Consider the following 21,480-nt stretch of genomic DNA (forward strand, 5'->3'; position numbering starts at 1 on the left):
ACCTTCTTTAAAAACAGATTCAGGGCTTTAAACCTCAGGTGTTCAACGATCAATACTGATTGTGTAACACAGCCGTGATGCTTCATACTGATCAACTCTCCTGAAGCTCAGCCTCATGACCTGCTGCTGCAAGTCAATGTTTGAAGAAACACTGAAACACACGAAGGATGCTTTGGTGCATCTTCTTGCTTTTTCAGTTTGTTTCGATTCTCTTTTTGAACATTTAACCTTCTTTCAGAATAGTTCGAAAGCGTTTTTTGAAGTATGCACATCATCTTAAAAATGAATTAGAAAAGGTCAAAAACGGGAAGAACTGCTGGATGAGGACCCAGGATGGAGCCCTGAGGAGCTCCAACCCTGAATCCTTTTTGGGTCATTTTGGCATGAAAATATTGAATAACCTCAAAGTGTTTATATGGATTAACCTTTGAATCTTTCATCTCTGTGAATCGATTAATAACTAAACTTAATATGAAGCTGGTTTGAAAATTTTCATCGGATACTTTAAATTCAACCCTAACAACAAGAAAATAAAAAAGTAAGAATAAATCTAAGAAATGATTACTGTTAGGTGTCAATATCTATCCCAACAACCCCCCATACTTCCTCCCATTCTCCCCCCCCTCCCCCCCCCCCCCCCCCCCCCCTCCTCTCGGTGCAGCAGCAGTGAGATGAAAGCTGGCAGCACTGAGGCACTCTGGGTAATCTAACTGTTTTTCCCAGGAATGCAGTGAGTCATGGAATCAATACGTTAACTTATTTTAGTCGGGTGGCGGCTGACAGGCGGTGTGTGTGTGTGTGTGTGTGTGTGTATGTGTGTGTGTGTGTGTGTAGGTGTGTGTGTGTGTAGGTGTGTGTGTGTAGGTGTGTGTGTGTGTAGGTGTGTGTGTGTGTGTGTGTGTGTGTGTGTGTGTGATCATACAGGAGTTTAAGTCGTTTCTATGATGTCAGCTGGTTTCTATTTGATATTTCTTTCACAAAGGGCAGAATTAAGAACGACTTTATAAGTAACAACAAGTAACAAGTAAAAATAACAAAAAATAATTGTTCTCATCACGATCGTGGATCGATCGGTCTTTAATATTTGACTCTGAAAGGTTTTTATTATGAGAGTTTGATGCACTCAGTCTCCATCATATCATCACATCATCATCATCATCATCATCATCATCATCATCATCATCATCATCACTGCTTTATGCTTTTATCTGTCATGTTTATGTCACTTCATGTATTTTATTTTGTAACATTGCTTCACCTGTAATTTGTATCCAACAACATTTGAAGAGTTTAAAACAGTGGTATGATTAATAAATGAGTTTCTCACTGAGCATGCTCAGAGGGATCAGGGAGCCACATGTAATGTCTTCCTCCCTTTTCACCTCCCTCACCCTCCTCTGTCCTTCCTCTCCTCATCACCTTTCTCTCCTGTCCGGTATAAATCCACCTCCTCCTCTCCTTCCCGTTAATCCTCCCTCCTGCTTTATCCTTCATCTTCAACCCTTCCTCCTCCTCCTCCTCCTCTTCCTCCTCCTCCTCCTCCCTCTCTTTATTTCCTCGGTTTGTCCCACTGGCGTCGACGGCAGTCTGACCGTTTATTTATAGACCCAAAGAAATAAAGAAAGAAGACAGACGGTGTGTGTGTGTGTGTGTGTGTATAGGTGTGTGTGTGTGTGTGTGTGTGTGTGTGTGTATAGGTGTGTGTGTGTGTGTGTGTGTGTGTGTGTATAGGTGTGTGTGTGTGTGTGTGTATAGGTGTGTGTGTGTGTGTGTGTGTGTGTATAGGTGTGTGTGTGTGTGTGTGTATAGGTGTGTGTGTGTGTGTGTGTGTATATGTGTGTGTGTGTGTGTGTGTGTGTGTGTGTGTGTATAGGTGTGTGTGTGTGTGTGTGTATAGGTGTGTGTGTGTGTGTGTGTGTGTGTGTGTATAGGTGTGTGTGTGTGTGTGTGTGTGTGTGTGTGTATAGGTGTGTGTGTGTGTGTGTGTATAGGTGTGTGTGTGTGTGTGTGTGTATAGGTGTGTGTGTGTGTGTGTGTGTGTGTATAGGTGTGTGTGTGTGTGTGTGTGTGTATAGGTGTGTGTGTGTGTGTGTGTATAGGTGTGTGTGTGTGTGTGTATAGGTGTGTGTGTGTGTGTGTGTGTGTGTATAGGTGTGTGTGTGTGTGTGTATAGGTGTGTGTGTGTGTGTGTGTGTGTATAGGTGTGTGTGTGTGTGTGTGTGTGTGTGTGTGTGTATAGGTGTGTGTGTGTGTGTGTGTGTGTGTGTGTGTGTATAGGTGTGTGTGTGTGTGTGTGTGTATAGGTGTGTGTGTGTTTGTGTGTGTGTGTGTGTGTGTGTGTGTATAGGTGTGTGTGTGTGTGTGTGTATAGGTGTGTGTGTGTGTGTGTGTATAGGTGTGTGTGTGTGTGTGTGTAGGTGTGTGTGTGTATAGGTGTGTGTGTGTGTGTATAGGTGTGTGTGTGTGTGTGTGTGTGTGTGTAGGTGTGTGTGTGTGTGTGTGTAGGTGTGTGTGTGTGTGTGTGTGTGTGTAGGTGTGTGTCAGGTTTGATGTAACTTGTCTAATCTGTTTCTGCTCTGTAGTTTGAGCTGGTTTCATTAAACGATATCCTCCTCACTGTTACTTAAAGCGTCTATAATGTTTATTCTTTGTAGTACTCTGTTCTCTACCTGTTCAGGTACTCTGTTCACTACCTGTTCAGGTACTCTGTTCTCTACCTGTTCAGGTACTCTGTTCTCTACCTGTTCAGGTACTCTGTTGTACTGTAAAATCACAGTAATTTACTGGAATAAGTACTGTAAAATCGCTGAAATATACTGTTAAAATGATACAATACTTTACTGTATACTGTATTTACAGCCTGATTAGTACAATTCGTTCATCTCACTGCTGATTTAATTAATGAGGCTCAGACTGCTGACTCGTGGTGCATTCATGAGCTCGTAACAGGCTGGGATATCTGAGTGTTACTTTTATTTGTATTGTCTGAGTCCTGAATGAAGTATTTATTGTGATGAAAGCGTTTAAACATCTGATTGATCAACGATACGTTTGTCTTTGAGGACGAGCGGTCACACAGAGCACAGATGGACTCTGGGTAGAGCCAGAGAGCCCAGTGCATTGTGGGTAACACAGCTCGCTGCTGGCACGGTCTACTGCTAACACACACACACACGCACACACACACAATCACAGTGTGTGTCCATGCATGTAAACACACACACTCTGACACCTGAGGTCAACGTCCTGATGTAAGTCTTTATGACAGGGGGGGGGGGGGGGGGACATGAGGAGAGAGAGAGAGAGAGAGAGAGAGAGGAGGAGGAGGAGGGACATGAGGAGAGAGAGAGAGAGAGAGAGAGGAGGAGGGACATGAGGAGAGAGAGAGAGAGAGGAGGAGGGGACATGAAGAGAGGAAAAAATTAAAAGAGGAAGGACAGTAAGAGAAGGATTGGACAGGGTTTAATATAATGAAAAGGACACATGAGGGAAAGGAAAGGAGATGAAAATAAGAGAAGGGAAACACAATTAAAAGAAAGAGAAGGAAAAGAAGTGAAATATTAAAAAGCTAAGGAGGGAAGGAAAGAACTCAGAAGAAAGGAGAAATTAAGGAAACCCATGAAGGGAAGGAAATAACCATGAAAGACCTTCAGTCATTTTACCAGTTCAGCAGAACGCCTCCTCCATCTCCTCCTTTATCACCTCCTCCATCTCCTCCTTCATCTCCTTCATCACCTCCTCCATCTCCTCCTTCATCTCCTTCATCTCCTTCTCCATCTCCTCCTTTATCTCCTTCTCCATCTCCTCCTCCATCATCTCCTCCTCCATCTCCTTCTCCATCTCCTCCTTCATCTCCTCCATCACCTCCTCCATCTCCTCCTTCATCTCCTTCATCTCCTTCTCCATCTCCTCCTTCATCTCCTTCTCCATCTCCTCCTCCATCTCCTCCTTCATCTCCTCCTCCATCTCCTCCTTTATCTCCTCCTCCATCTCCTCCTCCATCTCCTCCTTCATCTCCTCCTCCATCTCCTCCTTTATCTCCTCCTCCATCTCCTCCTCCATCTCCTCCTTCATCTCCTCCTCCATCTCCTCCTTTATCTCCTCCTCCATCTCCTCCTCCATCTCCTCCTTCATCTCCTTCTCCATCTCCTCCTCCATCTCCTCCTCCATCTCCTCCATCATCTCCTTCATCTCCTCCTCCATCTCATCTACTTAAAGTAGTATAAAGTCTTTAATGCCTCCAGATGTTAGAGTGTTTAGAGAGGAGGATGCCTGGAGGAGAGATATGAGATGATGCCAAACAGCTGTTATGATAGATTGTACATATGTGTGATAAACAAAGTGAAATATAGTGAAATATATAATTATAAAGTATATAAAAGTACAATGGAACAGCTGCAAATCCTGGTTCGAAAATGAGAATTTGGCGTGTTTTTTTAGATAAACACCTATAACTGAGGTTTGCTTCACTTTATTTACACCAGATCTCTTTGTGAGGCAGCTGCTCTCTTTGTGTGATGAATTGGGAATGTTGTTAGTCTAGTCAGGGCCTCATTTAATACATTACAGTGCTTTTTCTTCAGACGAATCTGGGAATTTCCCCTGTTTTCTGTGTTCAGTCTTCAGCTACTATTAACCGGTAACATACACACAATATTTACTCATCTCATCAAACCTCACAACCCCTCGTGTTATTCAAGCATCAACATTTTTAAAATAGACCTTGTAGTTACAGAATTGTTGTCTCTTTTGTTTGGGTTACAATTTTCTAGAAGAGGCCTAAAAAAAGGCTGAGGGTCGATAATAACAGCAGTAATAAACAACTACTACTGCTGCCAATAATAACAATAACATAATAACAATAATGATGATGATAATGATAAAAACCTCGTTATAGGGAATATTTCTTGTTAGCAGCTGATCTGATTTTAATATTTTGAATAAAACTTGAACCTGATTTCTCTTTTGTTTCATAAACTAAATAATAACAAACATGCAGCATTGATATGTTCAAAGGTCAGATAAATAAAGTTATTGGTGACTGAACATGGCAGACAGGAAGCCGTAGACATCTTTGACATATTTCCCATCAGCCCCGCTTCCCTAACCCTAACCCTCTGACTGAACGCTGCCGTCGTGTGATTGGCTCTTTGTTGGGGAGCTTATCAGTCGAGACCAGACGACTTCTTTGTTGCTGTGTTCCCATGATGCTTAGCGGCAGACCTATAGAAACATATGACCTGATGGATCTACGCCAGACCCTGCAGGACTCTGATAGACCCCGTTAGACCACAACAATGAGATCATGTCAGACCCTGTAGAAACCTGTTTGGACTTTCTTTAGACCCTCATAGACCCTTGTTAGATCATTGTAAACCTTAGTTAGACCCTGTGGGACCCAGTTGGACCTTATTGGACCCTAATAGCTGTCAGAGCCATCCAATCAGAGAGCTTCACATCCTCAAGGCTAGCTGTTTCCCTCTGTTTCCAGTCATTATGCTAAGCTAAGCTAACTCACAGAAACAGGATCTTCTACATTTTGAACCATTCCTGTCACACACACACACACACACACAGTCACACACACACACACACAGTCACACACACGCACACACACACAGTCACACACACACACACACAGTCACACACACGCACACACACACACACACACAGCGGGACTACAGTTCCCATGATGCCTCAGGTCCTGGTTTAGCTGATCTCAGATCAGAAACATTGTTCAGGAGGATCGTATTTTAATCACATCATCATCATCATGATCACAGCGTCGTTTTCCATTGTTGCTAAGCAACCACCTAATGAGTGCTAAAGTGAATTTAACAAATTATGAACTTCCTGATAGTTAATAGTTCAATTTGCATTGATATTAATTTCTCTCCTACTGTTTAATAATAATTTTAATGATGAAAGTGGTGATCATAATTATAATAAATATGATAATAATTGTACAAAATAATATCAATAATTACACTAATAATAATAATAATTATGAATATTAATGAGTATGGATCCCTGACAGCAATCACACTGAATTAGATATATTAATTATTATTAACGTGTCCATATTGTTCATCCAGTCAGCATATGGGGGGATGCTAGCTCATGTTAACCATGCTAGCTACGATGCTAAATATTGATGGAGGCTGAAGAATGAAGTCACGTTCAGTTTTAAATGTTTTTAAGAGAAGCAGCCATGTTGTTGTTGTTGTTGTTGTTTGTGTTAAACGGTTTGAGTCGGTGGAGGCGGAGCTTCTTTTTCTGGAGCACGTTAGCTGCTAACGAGAGGAAAGGCTGTTAGCCTGTTAGCATGCTAGCTTGTGTTTCATATGAGTTGTAATGGAGATGAGATGCTAACGTTAGCCTGCTTATTTAAAAGCTTTCCTCATCTGCATTTGTGTGTCTTTACCTGTCTCACCTCTTTCTATGCAGTCACTCACCTGTCTGTCTCTGTTGTTGTTGAGATCAGATCTTTTGTTCCTTTGTCTGCTGTTTGAAACATTGAAGAGCTTTTTACTGTCTGCCATTAACATTTCAGTTAAACACACACACACACACACACACATCTATCAACAACAATAGAAATCCAATCAGTGTAACTGAGAACTGTTTACTTTCATTGAGCCGTCGCTTTAGTCTGTTTCACCTGTCTCTCTCTCTCTCTCTCTCTCTCTCTCTCTCTCTGTCTCTCTCTCTCTCTCTCTCTCTATATGTCTCTCTCTCTCTCTCTCTCTCTCTCTCTCTCTCTCTCTCTCTCTCTCTGTCTCTCTCTCTCTCTCTCTCTATATGTCTCTCTCTCTCTGTCTCTCTCTCTCTCTCTATCTGTCTCTCTCTCTCTGTCTCTCTCTCTCTCTGTCTCTCTCTCTCTCTCTGTCTCTCTCTCTCTGTCTCTCTCAATTCAATTCAATTCAATTTGCTTTATTGGCATGAACATTTAGAAACGGTATTGCCAAAGCATCACAAAAATTAAACATACAATAATATTAATAAACAATAATATTAATACACAATAACATTAATATACAATAACATTTATATAACATCTAGATTGATTATTCATTTTATATATACAGTATATATATATATATATATATATATATATATATAAAGTGTGTGTGTGTGTGTGTGTGTGTGGGTCACTCACTGTCCCTCAGGTTGTGGCATGTTAACACGTATTGGGCAGCAAGGTGCCCGATCTCCTTCTCCGAGGAGTATTTTTAATTTTGAGTTGTCACTAAATTTTTTAAAATCTGAAATTACAGAGTCAAATTTTTTAAAGTACATGTTCCTAATTGTATTGTATCTCTCTCTCTGTCTCTCTCTCTCTCTCTCTCTCTCTCTCTGTCTCTCTCTCTCTCTCTCTCTCTCTCTGTCTCTCTCAATTCAATTCAATTTGCTTTATTGGCATGAACATTTAGAAACGGTATTGCCAAAGCATAAAAAAAATTAAACATACAATAATATTAATATAACATCTAGATTGATTATTAATTATAAATATATATATATATATATATTAGTGCTGGGCAACGATTAACATTTTAAAGTGCGATTAATCGCAATGTTATGGCAAAGTTCAATAATGAATTAAAGAGTAGTGTATTGTGCACTTTTATTTTGAAAGTACTGCTCGATGAACAAAAGTGCAATAACATTTGTTTTGCAAACACTTTAAACATTTTGAGATGTCACAAAAAAATTGTAATCTGAAATGACAGAGTTGAATTTTTTTAAGTATTTGTTCCTAATTTTATTGAATGTTTCACATTTTAGGAGGAAGTGCATCTCTGTCTCTGTCTCTCTCTGTCAAACTGAAAGAGTTGTAGATCATGAAAATGATTTCAGTGTGAATGAAAGTGATGACTCAGCGTTACATGACATAATGTGTCTCCTGTCTGTCTTCAGGCTAAGGACAGCGATGATGATGAAGAGGTGGTGCAGGTGGACCGGGACCACTTCATGGATGAGTTCTTCGAACAGGTGAGACACATGAAACCACACGAAACCCACGAAACCACACAAAAATACGTGAAAATGCGTGAAAAAATAAGTTTGGATGAAAGCTAAAATGGAATTCAGGAGACATTTTAAGTCAAAAGAAAAGAGTTTTTACTTTCTCCGTCAGCAGTTCGATGACTCCGGGTATCGTTCTTTAACAAATCGGTTTGTTCTGAAGTCGTTCTAGAGAATCTGGACCAGGAAGTTTTTCTTCATCTGATTCTCTGTAATCTGATTAAAGATCTGAAGGCTGACTGACTTCCTGTGAACTGATCCCAGATCTGAAGATCTGACACTTTGTTCTCTTTTCAAAATGTCTTCTGTGCTTCATTGACAATAACACTCCTGGTTTAATCAGATATTTAAGACTAATAAATCCATCTCATGTTCATTAAAGCTGTTTAAATTACACAAAGCATCAAACTCAAAATGCTGAATTTATATTTTCCTTTTTCAGCTGTTCTCACACCTACATTATGGGGACACTAACGTGTTCTCAAACAGACGTTATGAGGACAGTAACATTTTCACAAACAGACGTTATGAGGACAGTAACGTGTTGATTAACAGACGTTATGAGGACAGTATTGTGTTCACAAACAGACATTAGGAGGACAGTAACGTGTTCACAAACAGATGCTATGAGGACAGTAAAATGTTCACAAACAGATGTTATGAGGACAGTATTGTGTTCACAAACAGACGTTATGAGGACAATAACGTGTTGATTAACAGACGTTATGAGGACAATAACGTGTTGATTAACAGACGTTATGAGGACAGTATTGTGTTCACAAACAGACATTAGGAGGACAGTAACGTGTTCACAAAGTAATCAAAGCTTATTTTAGCAGCAGCCACAGTTTTAACTAATTCGATACATTTCGATTTCTCTGTCTGTCTGTGTGTGTGTGCGTGTGTGTGTGTGTGTGTGTGTGTGTGCGTGTGTGTGTGTGTGTGTGTGTGTGCGCGTGTCTGTCTGTGTGTGTGTGTGCACAGGTGGAGGAGATCAGAGGCTGTATAGAAAAGCTATCGGAGGATGTGGAGCAGGTCAAGAAGCAGCACAGCGCCATCCTGGCCGCCCCGAACCCGGACGAAAGTAAGACCTCTTGATCGCTGCTGTCAGATAGAAAGAGTTCAATAACCACAGACTGTTTATATGAAGTGGACGTAGACATTATGGTTATGTTTATCGTTGGTTTGTGGATCTTTTGAAGCCTCTAGTTCAGCGATTTGTCCGTCGCCATTTTGCTTTTTTGCAACCAGTGAACAGGAAGTGACCATATCTGGACTGAGGAGGAGTGACGTAGAGACGTCGTATACGTCTCTGGTAGAGACCTGTCAATCACTTTGTAGCCCCGCCCCTAAAGCATCCCCTGCTTTATCTCTTCTAGCCGGAGAAAGGTTAGCGTACAACGTGTCATACAATGCACTTATCAGGAACCAATATAATGAATGTTATACAAAAAAAAATAATCTGGGCTACAAGATCCGTAAGCCATTTTTACGCACTCCAAACACAATTCTACACAACTAAAACAAACAACTATAAGAATTACCAAAATATCAGTCATATTTCGCCATGAGTGAGCAGACTCCTCACTCCAGTCGGAGCTACCAAGAGAAAGCTACACGCTAACACGGAAAACCGAGATACCAGAAAGCAAGCCAATGCTACACAGATTTCGGAAATATCTTCAATATTTCTCTCCGTGAAACTATTACAGAGATATGAGCCATCAAACACCAGAACCACAAACCGCTTTATCGATTATTATCGGAAACCCCGTTTTTGTGAAGACAAAGCATAAAATCCTGTTTTTTTCTTTCAAATATCTGTTCTACGGATGTCCTGTTTGTCATAAATCTGTTTCCGTGAATACAGGGGTGTTATCTAAACCAGGGGACCAGGGGTTGGGGTTTGACTTTCGGCGTATCGGATTTTACACTTCACGAGGGACAGCGCGTTTTTGATTCTGACTGGCTAACAGTGCTTTCAGTCTTTTCCATGTGGGGTTGGCTCAATTCTCTAGACTCTAACGCTTTGAAAGAGGTGTCAATCACTTCATTCGACCAATGGGCTGCTGACTTACAGGTCCGCAAAGACACGGAGGAACTGGAGTCAGACAAACTCCATGATGACAGAGACACACAGGGAGGGCTCAGAGAGGATTCTGGCTCTCAAAATAAAGCCAAACTGCTGTATTTGGATGTATTGAACACCATTAGTGATAAAACAAGAGAAATATATAGTTATATAGTGAAGAAAATTTAAATGGAACAGATGGTTCCAAAATGACCATTTTGGTGACCTCGCCTGACCTCTCTGTACTAAAACCTCTCTAATTTTGTTCTGCTTCACTTTATCAAAGTCAAACTTTGCAGAGAGACTGTTGACATGTTGTGCTATGATTTGGGAGAGGTTTAAACTTTCATTACCATCATTCAAAAGAGATAATCATGCTTTCAGTGCTTTTCTTTTCAGGCGAACCTAAAACCTTTCAATTTGAGCTGTGTGCCATCTTCATTTACTCTTAACCAGTAACATATACACTGATATTTACTCATCTGGACAAATCTCACAAGTGTTACCTTTATTATAACATCCAAATTATTAAAATAGACCCTGTAGTTGAAGAAATACACTCTTTTTAGTATGGGTATGCAATTTTTGAGCAGAGGCCTAAAAAATAGGGCTAGGCTAGGCTAGGCTAGAGAGAATGCAGCTTTAACACATGTCCGATGTTTAATTATATTATCATTTAAAAAAAAATTATAAGTCATGTTTGTTCTGCATGATGTCATCGTCTCTCTGCACGTTCATGTTTCTGTTATTATTTTTCATCCTTTTATTTTTCATATTTGTGCCCTTTGTTTCCTCCTCCTTCTCCTCCTCTTCCTCCATCCTTCTCCACCTCCTCTTCTTCCTCCTCCTCCTCCTCCTCCTCCTCCCCCCCCCCCATCCGTTGCATGCTTCCTGCATGAACCTTCAGAGGAGATGAGGAGGAGAACCAGTGAGGACAAGTGAGTCTCCTTCATCATTTTCCTCTTCTTCTTCTTCTTCTTTAATTTATGTGTAAACACAAACAACAACAAAGGATGAATGTTTTCATACCAACACACTTTATTATTGTTGTCATGGCAACACGAAATCACCATGATGTGAATATTATTTGTATCTTTATTCATGTGAAATAAAATCTGTTAATCATAACAATTCTACAGGATGTAAACATGTATCTTTAAAAGAGGTTCCAGGTGCCCTGAACGCTTTTAGTGTGAAATTTATGCAGGAAGTGATGAGTTTAATTCAACAACCATCAAGTATTGAATTAATCTAGAATTTAAATTCTAGATTATCAGACTTTAACTTATTCTATAGTTTAAATAAATATTGTATGTAGAAGAAGACTTTTATTAAGCTGAAAAATGAATTCATTTTTGTTCCAATTATTCCAATAATAATATAATAATATAATAATTGAAAAAATATAACACTATAATAATTTAACAATATAACATTATAATAATATCATAATATGACATTATAATAATATAATAATTAATGCTGGGCAACAATTACAATTTTGAATCGCGATTAATCTCATTGTTATGCTCAAAGTTCAATAATGAATTAAAAAGTAGTGTATTGATCACTTTTATGTTAAAGTGCTGCTCTATGAACTAAAGGTCAACAACATTTGGTTTAAACACGTTAAACTCATCAGGTTCTTGTTAACAGCAGGATTCTCTTCACACAGCAGCAGTTATAACACAGTTATAATGATTCTGATCATAGATATTCAGCCAGATATTCAACTTCATGTGTGTCAGAGATGAATTTAAATATACATCTTGAAACCTGCAAACCTATCTACATCATGTTTTTATGTTTGTTAAATTCTCAGTAGTGATAACTAAATGATATGATTATTATACATATTACAAACAAAACACTTTAAAAACACAGCTGTTCACCGCTCGCTGCGGTTCTTGTGTTAAAAATGTCCGCTTAATAATAAAAAGAAAAACTGCGTTAACGCGCGATAATATAATTGTCGGAGTTAATTAATGAATGTGTTAACGCGATAAAAACGCGTTAACTTGCCCAGCACTAATATATATATATTATATATAATAATATAATAATATTATATGACAAACATCTCTTCAGACTCTTCTTCTTCCCCTCAGGTGAAAACACGTCGCTTTCGTTCTTCTTCTCCTCTTCAGTTCTGGGTCAGCAGTCGGCTGCCCGTCACACAAAATGCACTCCAGTGTTTCTGCATCAATAATGCATCATGGGAGTTGTAGTGTGAGAGGAGGTGGAGGAGCATTACTGGCTCTCATTGGCCGTCACTGCTGTCAATCATTTCCACCAAAGAAAACAATGAATTAAATCAAACATTTAAAAAAGACAGTGTTAGCAGCTTTAGCATGTAATGCTACTAGAAGCAGAAACAAAGCGGTCAGACAGAAAACAGGGTGAGTCAGAGGAGACGGGGCTGAACGGCACTGCAGAGCTCGTAAATCTGACTGCACTGCTGCAGTTATCACACACACACACACACACACACACACACACACACACACACACACACACACTGTTCCCCTGCTCCAACAGGGCTGACATGATGTGATATTTCTTCACAAACAACAACTTCTTCTTTTTCTTCTTCTTTTTCTTTTTCTACTTCACATCACATGTTCAGATGGATGTCAATCTCATGTCTGTTGGTTCAGCAGTTTGCTTAGCTTAGCATGAAGAGTAGAATCAGATGGAAACAGTTAGCCTGACTTCAACTTATTGTGTCTCCATCAGTTATTATTTGACATGAAATCTGATGTTTAAGACACTTAAAACAACAGGAGCAGCTTTTCTTCCCTTGAACTGATGATATCAATATGAATATTAATAATAATGTTGACATCATGAACCTCGTTGTAACTCTTCTTCTCTTTATTTCTGTCTCTAGAGACCAAGCAGGAGTTGGAGGACCTGACAGCTGACATCAAGAAGACAGCCAATAAAGTTCGCTCAAAATTAAAAGGTACTCAACGACACGTCACACCTTGAAGGTACAGAAACACCTGAACACAGGTGACGGGTGTGTGGAGGTTTTATTAGAGGATCTACGGTAATATTATTTAAAAGAGGTGTTTTATTAGAGGATTTACGGTTTTCAGTCAGGATGAGTTGACCTTCAGCAGAAGAAGAAAATATTCAAAAACGGTGTGATTCATCAAACTGTAATCACTGAGACAGACACACACACAGTGGTATACACACACACACGCACACACAGTCACACACACACTGTGTTGGTTCATGTTGAAGGTTCAAGGACATCACTGCTTTAATGTGAACAGCCAGAGGTTTGACGACACACACACAGACACACACAAGCATACACACACAGAGAAACACACACACACACAGAGACACACATACACACACACACACACACACACACACACACAGAGAGACACTGTACTCATGCAGTCTGATAATAGCAGTGATGGTGCAGCTGAAGTTATAATTGGCCTCAGTGTTTGTTGGGGGGGTTGGGGGGGTACACAGACTCCGCCCACAGCGCAGACAGCCGGTTCATGCTCTTGAAAATTGCAGTATTTATGTTCCGGTCTGAGTCTCACAAACTAAAATTTTCATCAGTGATTCAATGTTTATCAAACAGGAAACATGTGTATTACATACATGTATTACATATATTTATTACATATATTTATTACATATATGTGAATTACATATATTTATTACATACATTTATTACATATACATGTATTACATATATTTATTACATATATATGAATTACATATATTTATTACATATATATGAATTACATATATATGTATTACATACATTTATTATATATATTTATTACATATATTTATTACATATATATGTATGTATTACATACATTTATTACATATACATGTATTACATATATTTATTACATATACATGTATTACATATATTTATTACATATATATGAATTACATATATTTATTATATATATTTATTACATATATATGAATTACATACATTTATTACATATATTTATTACATATATTTATTACATATATTTATTACATATATGTGAATTACATATATTTATTACATACATTTATTACATATACATGTATTACATATATTTATTACATATATATGAATTACATATATTTATTACATATATATGTATTACATACATTTATTATATATATTTATTACATATATTTATTACATACATTTATTACATATACATGTATTACATATATTTATTACATATATATGAATTACATATATTTATTACATATATATGTATTACATACATTTATTATATATATTTATTACATATATTTATTACATATATATGTATGTATTACATACATTTATTACATATATATGTATTACATATACATGTATTACATACATTTATTACATATTGGATGTAAAACAGATAAAACACAGGAAAATGATCTGTGAAACAAAACAAAGATCAGTGTCGTTGTCATATGATGTATTTCTTTTCGGGGGGATTTAGGGGATATTTGTTCTCTGCATTCGACCCATCACTAGCTTATTGGGAGCAGTGGGCTCCTGAGAAGCGTCCGGGGAGCAATTGCGGGTTCAATGTCTTGCTCAAGGACACTTCGGCACAGCACACGTAGCCACGGTCGCCCAAATTGTCATTGTTGTCGTTGTCGTCATTGCTGTCGTTGTCTTAGTTGTTGTTGTCTTAGTTGTTGTCTTCATCGTTCTGCTGACTCTGAATGTCTCTGAGCTCTGTGGGCGTCTGCAGATCAAAATATCCACGTTATTAAAGTGAGTCTCCTGGTTGAATAATAAAGTTATATTAAAGATCCAGAGGAAGAGGAAGAGGAGGAGGAGGAGGAGGAGGAGGAGGAGGATTTGTATTGTGGCGGGGTGAACATGGCCAAAGTTTCACAATAAGAGCATCAACTCAAATGTCCCGTTTGATCTGACTGTGTGTGTGTCTGTGTGTGTGTCTGTGTGTGTGTGCGTGTCTTCCTGCAGCAATCGAGCAGAGCATCGAGCAGGAGGAGGGTCTCAACAGATCATCAGCGGACCTCAGGATCCGCAAGACACAGGTGAGACCAGGTCCTCAGGTGAGACCAGGTCCTCAGGTGAGACCAGGTCCTCAGGAGTCCCTCAGGTGTCAACAGTATTTTAACATTAAATTACAGACCAGTAAAATAAAGTGTTTCTAAAGTTGATTTTAAAACTTTACTGATATTTTTAAGGTTATTCAGTGAAGTCATTTTCTTCTTTTTGTTTTCTTTATTTTTAACATTTTCTATATTTAAAATTCACAAACTAAATTAGATGTGATCAGCATTCTAATCACTGACACAGAAGAACGATACTCCAGAGAGACACACAGGAGTCCAGTAATGAGTGAATGAACGAGCATGTTCCTACTGAGCATGTGCAGAGCGTCTCTGCAGCAGTGACCCTGCAGTGTTCTGCTCTGTCATTGGCTGCTTCCTCCTCATCAGTCTGCTCCTGCTGCCTCCTGCTGGAGGAGAAGAGAACTGCAGCTTCTACACAGAGACACTGTAAAACATCCAGTGTATTTCTATACATATATACATATACATATATATATATATATATATATATATATATACTATCATTAGACTGTTGGGACATCTGGACAGTGAAGTACATTTATTCAAGTACAGTTTTGAGATCATAGTACTTCACCTTTCCCTAATACAGTGAAATATTTTATGATACTTTTACTGATAACTGTCTCTCTCTCTCTCTCTCCATCTCTCTCTCTCTTTCTCTCTCTGTCTCTTTCTCTCTCTCTCTGTCTCTCTCTCTCTCTCTCTGTCTCCAGCACTCTACTCTGTCCCGTAAGTTTGTTGAGGTGATGACTGAGTACAACACTACGCAGTCAAAGTACCGCGACCGCTGCAAGGACCGCATCCAGAGACAGCTGGAGATCAGTGAGTACTAGTACACACAGTATTTCTATATTATTATTATTAACTCATTATGAATACATATGTGTATATACGTGTACATGTATAGTTGTGTGTATATACGTGTACATGTATAGTTGTGTGTATATACGTGTACATGTATAGTTGTGTGTATACGTGTACATGTATAGATGTGTGTATATACGTGTACATGTATAGTTGTGTGTATATACGTGTACATGTATAGTTGTGTGTACATGTATAGTTGTGTGTATATACGTGTACATGTATAGTTGTGTGTATATACGTGTACATGTATAGTTGTGTGTACATGTATAGTTGTGTGTATATACGTGTACATGTATAGTTGTGTGTATACGTGTACATGTATAGTTGTGTGTGTATACGTGTACATGTATAGTTGTGTGTATATACGTGTACATGTATAGTTGTGTGTATACGTGTACATGTATAGTTGTGTGTATATACGTGTACATGTATAGTTGTGTGTATACGTGTACATGTATAGTTGTGTGTATATACGTGTACATGTATAGTTGTGTGTATACGTGTACATGTATAGTTGTGTGTATATACGTGTACATGTATAGTTGTGTGTATATACGTGTACATGTATAGTTGTGTGTATATACGTGTACATGTATAGTTGTGTGTATATACGTGTACATGTATAGTTGTGTGTATATACGTGTACATGTATAGTTGTGTATATACGTGTACATGTATAGTTGTGTGTATATACGTGTACATGTATAGTTGTGTGTATATACGTGTACATGTATAGATGTGTGTATATACGTGTACATGTATAGTTGTGTGTATATACGTGTACATGTATAGATGTGTGTATATACGTGTACATGTATAGATGTGTGTATATACGTGTACATGTATAGATGTGTGTATATACGTGTACATGTATAGTTGTGTGTATACGTGTACATGTATAGATGTGTGTATATACGTGTACATGTATAGTTGTGTGTATATACGTGTACATGTATAGATGTGTGTATATACGTGTACATGTATAGTTGTGTGTATATACGTGTACATGTATAGATGTGTGTATATACGTGTACATGTATAGTTGTGTATAGAGTCCAGCATCATGTTGGGGATCAGCTGATCTTCTCAGGACTGAAGCATCGATTGGTCGTTTATTGATCAGCACAATACTCGTGATGTGGAACCAAAGTTCAAGTTCTGTATTTTTAGCCGTACGCCGTTAGCAACATGTGCTAATGTTAGCCCAACAAGCTGATTGGCTGTGAGTCGGTCACATGATGGAGAGAGTAAACATAAAGGAGGAGCTGGAAACATGAAAACACACATTCAGCAGCAGATGTGTCCAAAACACAAAAAGATATTTAGTATTTTTAGTTTCATATCGGTTTTATAATCTGTTGTGACCTGTGGCCTTCTGGGAAAATGTTAGTTCAGTGTTCCTAAAATGTTAAAAATGTTCCTTATTTTAGAGTGAAAATAGTTTCCAGAGGACTGAATGTTCCTTTACTCTCCAGCAGGAGGACAGTTTTCATCTGTGACACTAACTACCGTTACAGCCATGTGACATGTGACGTACCATGTGACGCTCAACGTGTCATGTGACATGAGACGTACCATGTGACACTCAACGTGTCATGTGACATACCATGTGACATGTGACGTACCATGTGACTCTCAACGTGTCATGTGACATGTGACGTACCATGTGACGCTCAACGTGTCATGTGACATGAGACGTACCATGTGACGCTCAACGTGTCATGTGACATGAGACGTACCATGTGACCCTCAACGTGTCATGTGACATGTGACGTACCATGTGACGCTCAACGTGTCATGTGACATGTGACGTACCATGTGACGCTCAACGTGTCATGTGACATGTGACGTACCATGTGACGCTCAACGTGTCATGTGACATGTGACGTACCATGTGACGCTCAACGTGTCATGTGACATGAGACGTACCATGTGACGCTCAACGTGTCATGTGACATGAGACGTACCATGTGACCCTCAACGTGTCATGTGACACATGAGGTACCACACGACTGAGTAAGTTGTCCGCGTTGAACGTTCTCTCTCTGTGTTCTGTCTGCAGCTGGGAGAACCACCACCAATGAAGAACTAGAGGACATGTTGGAGAGTGGCAAGCTGGCCATCTTCACCGATGATGTAAGCACCGCACCTGAGCCTCACTTTTACCTGAGCCATTCTGCTTCCCTCTAAGATTAATTACCCGGGTTGCAGAATCGCCACAAGGTGCGCTGACACATCAAGTGAACACGGCCGTTGTCACATGGCATGTAGCAATAGGAGGATGCACTAGAGAGAGCTCTTACTTTGACTGAGTCGCTTCACAATTGTCGTTCACTCTTTTCAAAGTAAAAGCTCAGATACGTGCATGCACCTCTGCCTCTGGCCCAAGCTGAGACCGACGGTTGCGGTTCGGTCACGTGACTTAACACCGAGCTGAAAATCAAAACGTTTGACACTGAGCTCCTCTGGTTGAAACCACACCCACCTGTGATGTCACAGAGTCCCAACCAGTGGAGGTCAGAGAGACGGTTTACAGCCGGCGTTAAGTCACTCTGTAAGCAGGTAAGTAAGCCAGACGACACCACACCACAGCTCAAAGGTCCTCACCACCACCTGAGCCTTCAGCTAGAAGCAAGAGAAACTGATCTACACTTAAACAAAGGACCTGTTTGGTTTTATTTTGAAGATCCCAATGTCACCCTCTCCTTCAAAGTAAAAGTTGCATATTTGCAGAAACCCTAGCCATAAGCAAGAGAGTTCAGATGACTCGAGCGTCACATGACCTCATGTTGTGTTTCTAATTTGACATACAGGAGAGATAACTGTGATCACAGCTACACATTAAGGACATCCCCCCAACACTATGAGCATATGTATTTCTATGAATCATCTCACGTCTAAAACACTGGAGACACAAAGCGATGTCTGAAATCCTTTCTGAATCTGGTCATTGACAGACGAGAGAAGAGACGGAACACATTCTCATTTATTCTTTGTTCTTCCATCACTTCTTCTTCTTTGAAGCTGCCATTGATGAAACTCACAACTTCCTGCAAAGGTGTTTCACAATAAAAGTCATAAAAGAAATAGAATAGACATAGAAGGGACATTCCCATTCAAGTCAACGTAGCAGGACGAGCGAGTACAGCGAGCTAACTTCTGCATAAACTGAACCGATTTACGTCAGTTTACAGAAACAACTGAAACGATCAGAGGAGCAACAGAAAGCACGTTGCTATCACCAGATGAGTGACTTTATTTTCTGTAACCAGCGTAGCATTAAAGCGCGGTGTGACCGCTAACTACGAGACAGCTGGCTTCTTACCACAGACTATTTATAGGACGTGGACGTAGACACCATGACATCTCTCGTTGGTTTGTGGACGTTTTAAAGCGTCAAGTTCGGCAATTTCGCCATCGCCATCTTGGATTACGGTCGTCGCCATCTTGTTTTTTTTACAACCAGTGAACAGGAAGTGATCATATGTGGACTGAGGAGGAGTGACGTAGAGACCTGTCAATCACTGTGTAGCCCCGCCCCTAAAGCATCCCCTGCTTTATGGTCTGTGTGACTCTAAATGGACCATCATGTACTAAATGAACATCATGCTGTATTGAAGAAGACTTGAAACTAGAGATTGAGACCATAAACTCATGTTTACAATGTTTACTGAGGTAATAAATCAAGAGAGAAGTAGAGTCATTTTCTCATAGACTTCTATAGGACCAGAGGAGTCGCCCCCTGGTGGACACTAGAGAGAATGCAGCTTTAACACGTGAAGCTTTGAAGAACTTTAAAGTCTCTTGCTTGTTAGCTAGCTTGCTAATTCCATCATGCTTTAATGCTACACTGGTTACAGGAAGTGAGCCGAACAGCTCGCTGGTGTACGCTGGGTCCAACGGTCCCTTTGTCTCCCTGGAGAAGGACAAGTTAGCGTTACGTAGCTAACTAGCCTGCTAACAGTCTCCAGAGCTGCAACTAACAACAATATGTATATTTTTAATTTTTTTTACCGTACTAGTCAAATGACCACGGACAGCTCCTATTATTCTATTTCTATGGAATGTAAAGAAGCAATTAGAAATAAAACATATTTTTTGTTGAGACACTCCGAGCAACACATCGGTGAGTATAACAAGCAACTGACCTCACTTTAAAGTTTAAATAAACAAACCTATTTTTAATCCATTCTACTTTTTGGTTGTATATCATATATTCTTCAATGTATTTCCTTTTAATCTCTGTAGTAGTTTGAGATGCTTTTTATTTAAAACCAATCAGAGTGAAATAATGTCTGTGTTAAAAGACGTCCTCTCCTGCAGATCAAAATGGACTCTCAGATGACCAAGCAGGCTCTGAACGAGATCGAGACCCGACACACCGAGATCATCAAGCTGGAAAACAGCATCCGCGAGCTGCACGACATGTTCGTGGACATGGCCATGCTGGTGGAGAGCCAGGTGAGTGTGACGGCGACCAGAGGTCAGAGGTCGATTGTGGGCATTGCGTGTTTAAACTGAAACACTACGCATGTGTGTGTGTGTTTCAGGGAGAGATGATTGACAGAATTGAGTACAACGTGGAGCACTCCGTGGACTACGTGGAGCGAGCCGTATCTGACACCAAGAAGGCCGTCAAATACCAGAGCCAGGCCCGCAAGGTAACGTGTTCACCAGCAAACCGGCTGTAGAGCCGCGTTCACACCAAACGCGGCGCGAATTACGCAAATTCGCTTTCAACTCAGGCAAAACAATCATCGCCCTATCAGCGTTGAGATGCTCCTCCCGTCATCACCGACGTTGAATCAGGAAACAAATACTGTAGCCGTCAATAGAGACCAAACTATGTGTATACATGTATGTGCATAAACCATATGGTGCAAACAATGAAAGATGCTGTATCTACGTCTAGATGACGTTATTTTGAGTGTTGATGGAGCTGCTACAATGTTAGCATAGCATAGCACCGATCGATCCAGACTCCAGTCAGAAAACAAACATTTTAAAAGTTATTTACTTGTCGTCTTGCGGAGAGAACGAACAACACATGAATTCAGACTTATTATTAATCTGCATCATTACGTAGATATTTCTGCATCATTTTTATCAGTTTATTGCAATTAAATCACAGCAAAATGTGTTTATTTAGTGTTCATACAGCTGTAGTAAACAGCTGTGTCTTGTTACAGTGAATACACCTTTAGATGATGTTATGAACCAGACTAAAGGGCGTTTAGTTTGGAATATTCGCGCTGCGTTTGGTGTGAACGCACCTTCAGAAACATTCCACATAGAGAACCAACCAACCTGTGTGTCTCCTGCCCCCCCCCCCCCCCCCCCTGCAGAAGAAGATCATGATCATCATCTGCTGCGTCATCCTGGGCGTGGTCCTGGCATCAACCATCGGCGGCACGCTGGGCTTGTAG

General features: G+C 39.7%; 1 protein-coding gene across 1 annotated transcript in view; it reads left to right on the top strand.

Moving 5' to 3' along the window:
- Nucleotides 1-21,480, top strand: part of stx1b (syntaxin 1B) — a gene marked incomplete at both ends in the record, with an annotated part of 31,424 nt that extends 9,944 nt beyond the window's left edge. Inside the window, 9 exons of the mRNA XM_079177813.1 lie at nucleotides 7,921-7,995; nucleotides 9,013-9,112; nucleotides 12,990-13,064; nucleotides 15,072-15,145; nucleotides 15,901-16,009; nucleotides 18,117-18,190; nucleotides 20,378-20,515; nucleotides 20,605-20,715; nucleotides 21,400-21,480. Coding sequence (XP_079033939.1) covers nucleotides 7,921-7,995; nucleotides 9,013-9,112; nucleotides 12,990-13,064; nucleotides 15,072-15,145; nucleotides 15,901-16,009; nucleotides 18,117-18,190; nucleotides 20,378-20,515; nucleotides 20,605-20,715; nucleotides 21,400-21,480 — 837 coding nt within the window. The remainder of the gene's footprint in view (nucleotides 1-7,920; nucleotides 7,996-9,012; nucleotides 9,113-12,989; nucleotides 13,065-15,071; nucleotides 15,146-15,900; nucleotides 16,010-18,116; nucleotides 18,191-20,377; nucleotides 20,516-20,604; nucleotides 20,716-21,399) is intronic.

The sequence above is a fragment of the Pholis gunnellus genome (assembly GCF_910591455.1).
Source record: "Pholis gunnellus genome assembly, chromosome: 17".
Taxonomy (NCBI): Eukaryota; Metazoa; Chordata; class Actinopteri; order Perciformes; family Pholidae; genus Pholis; species Pholis gunnellus.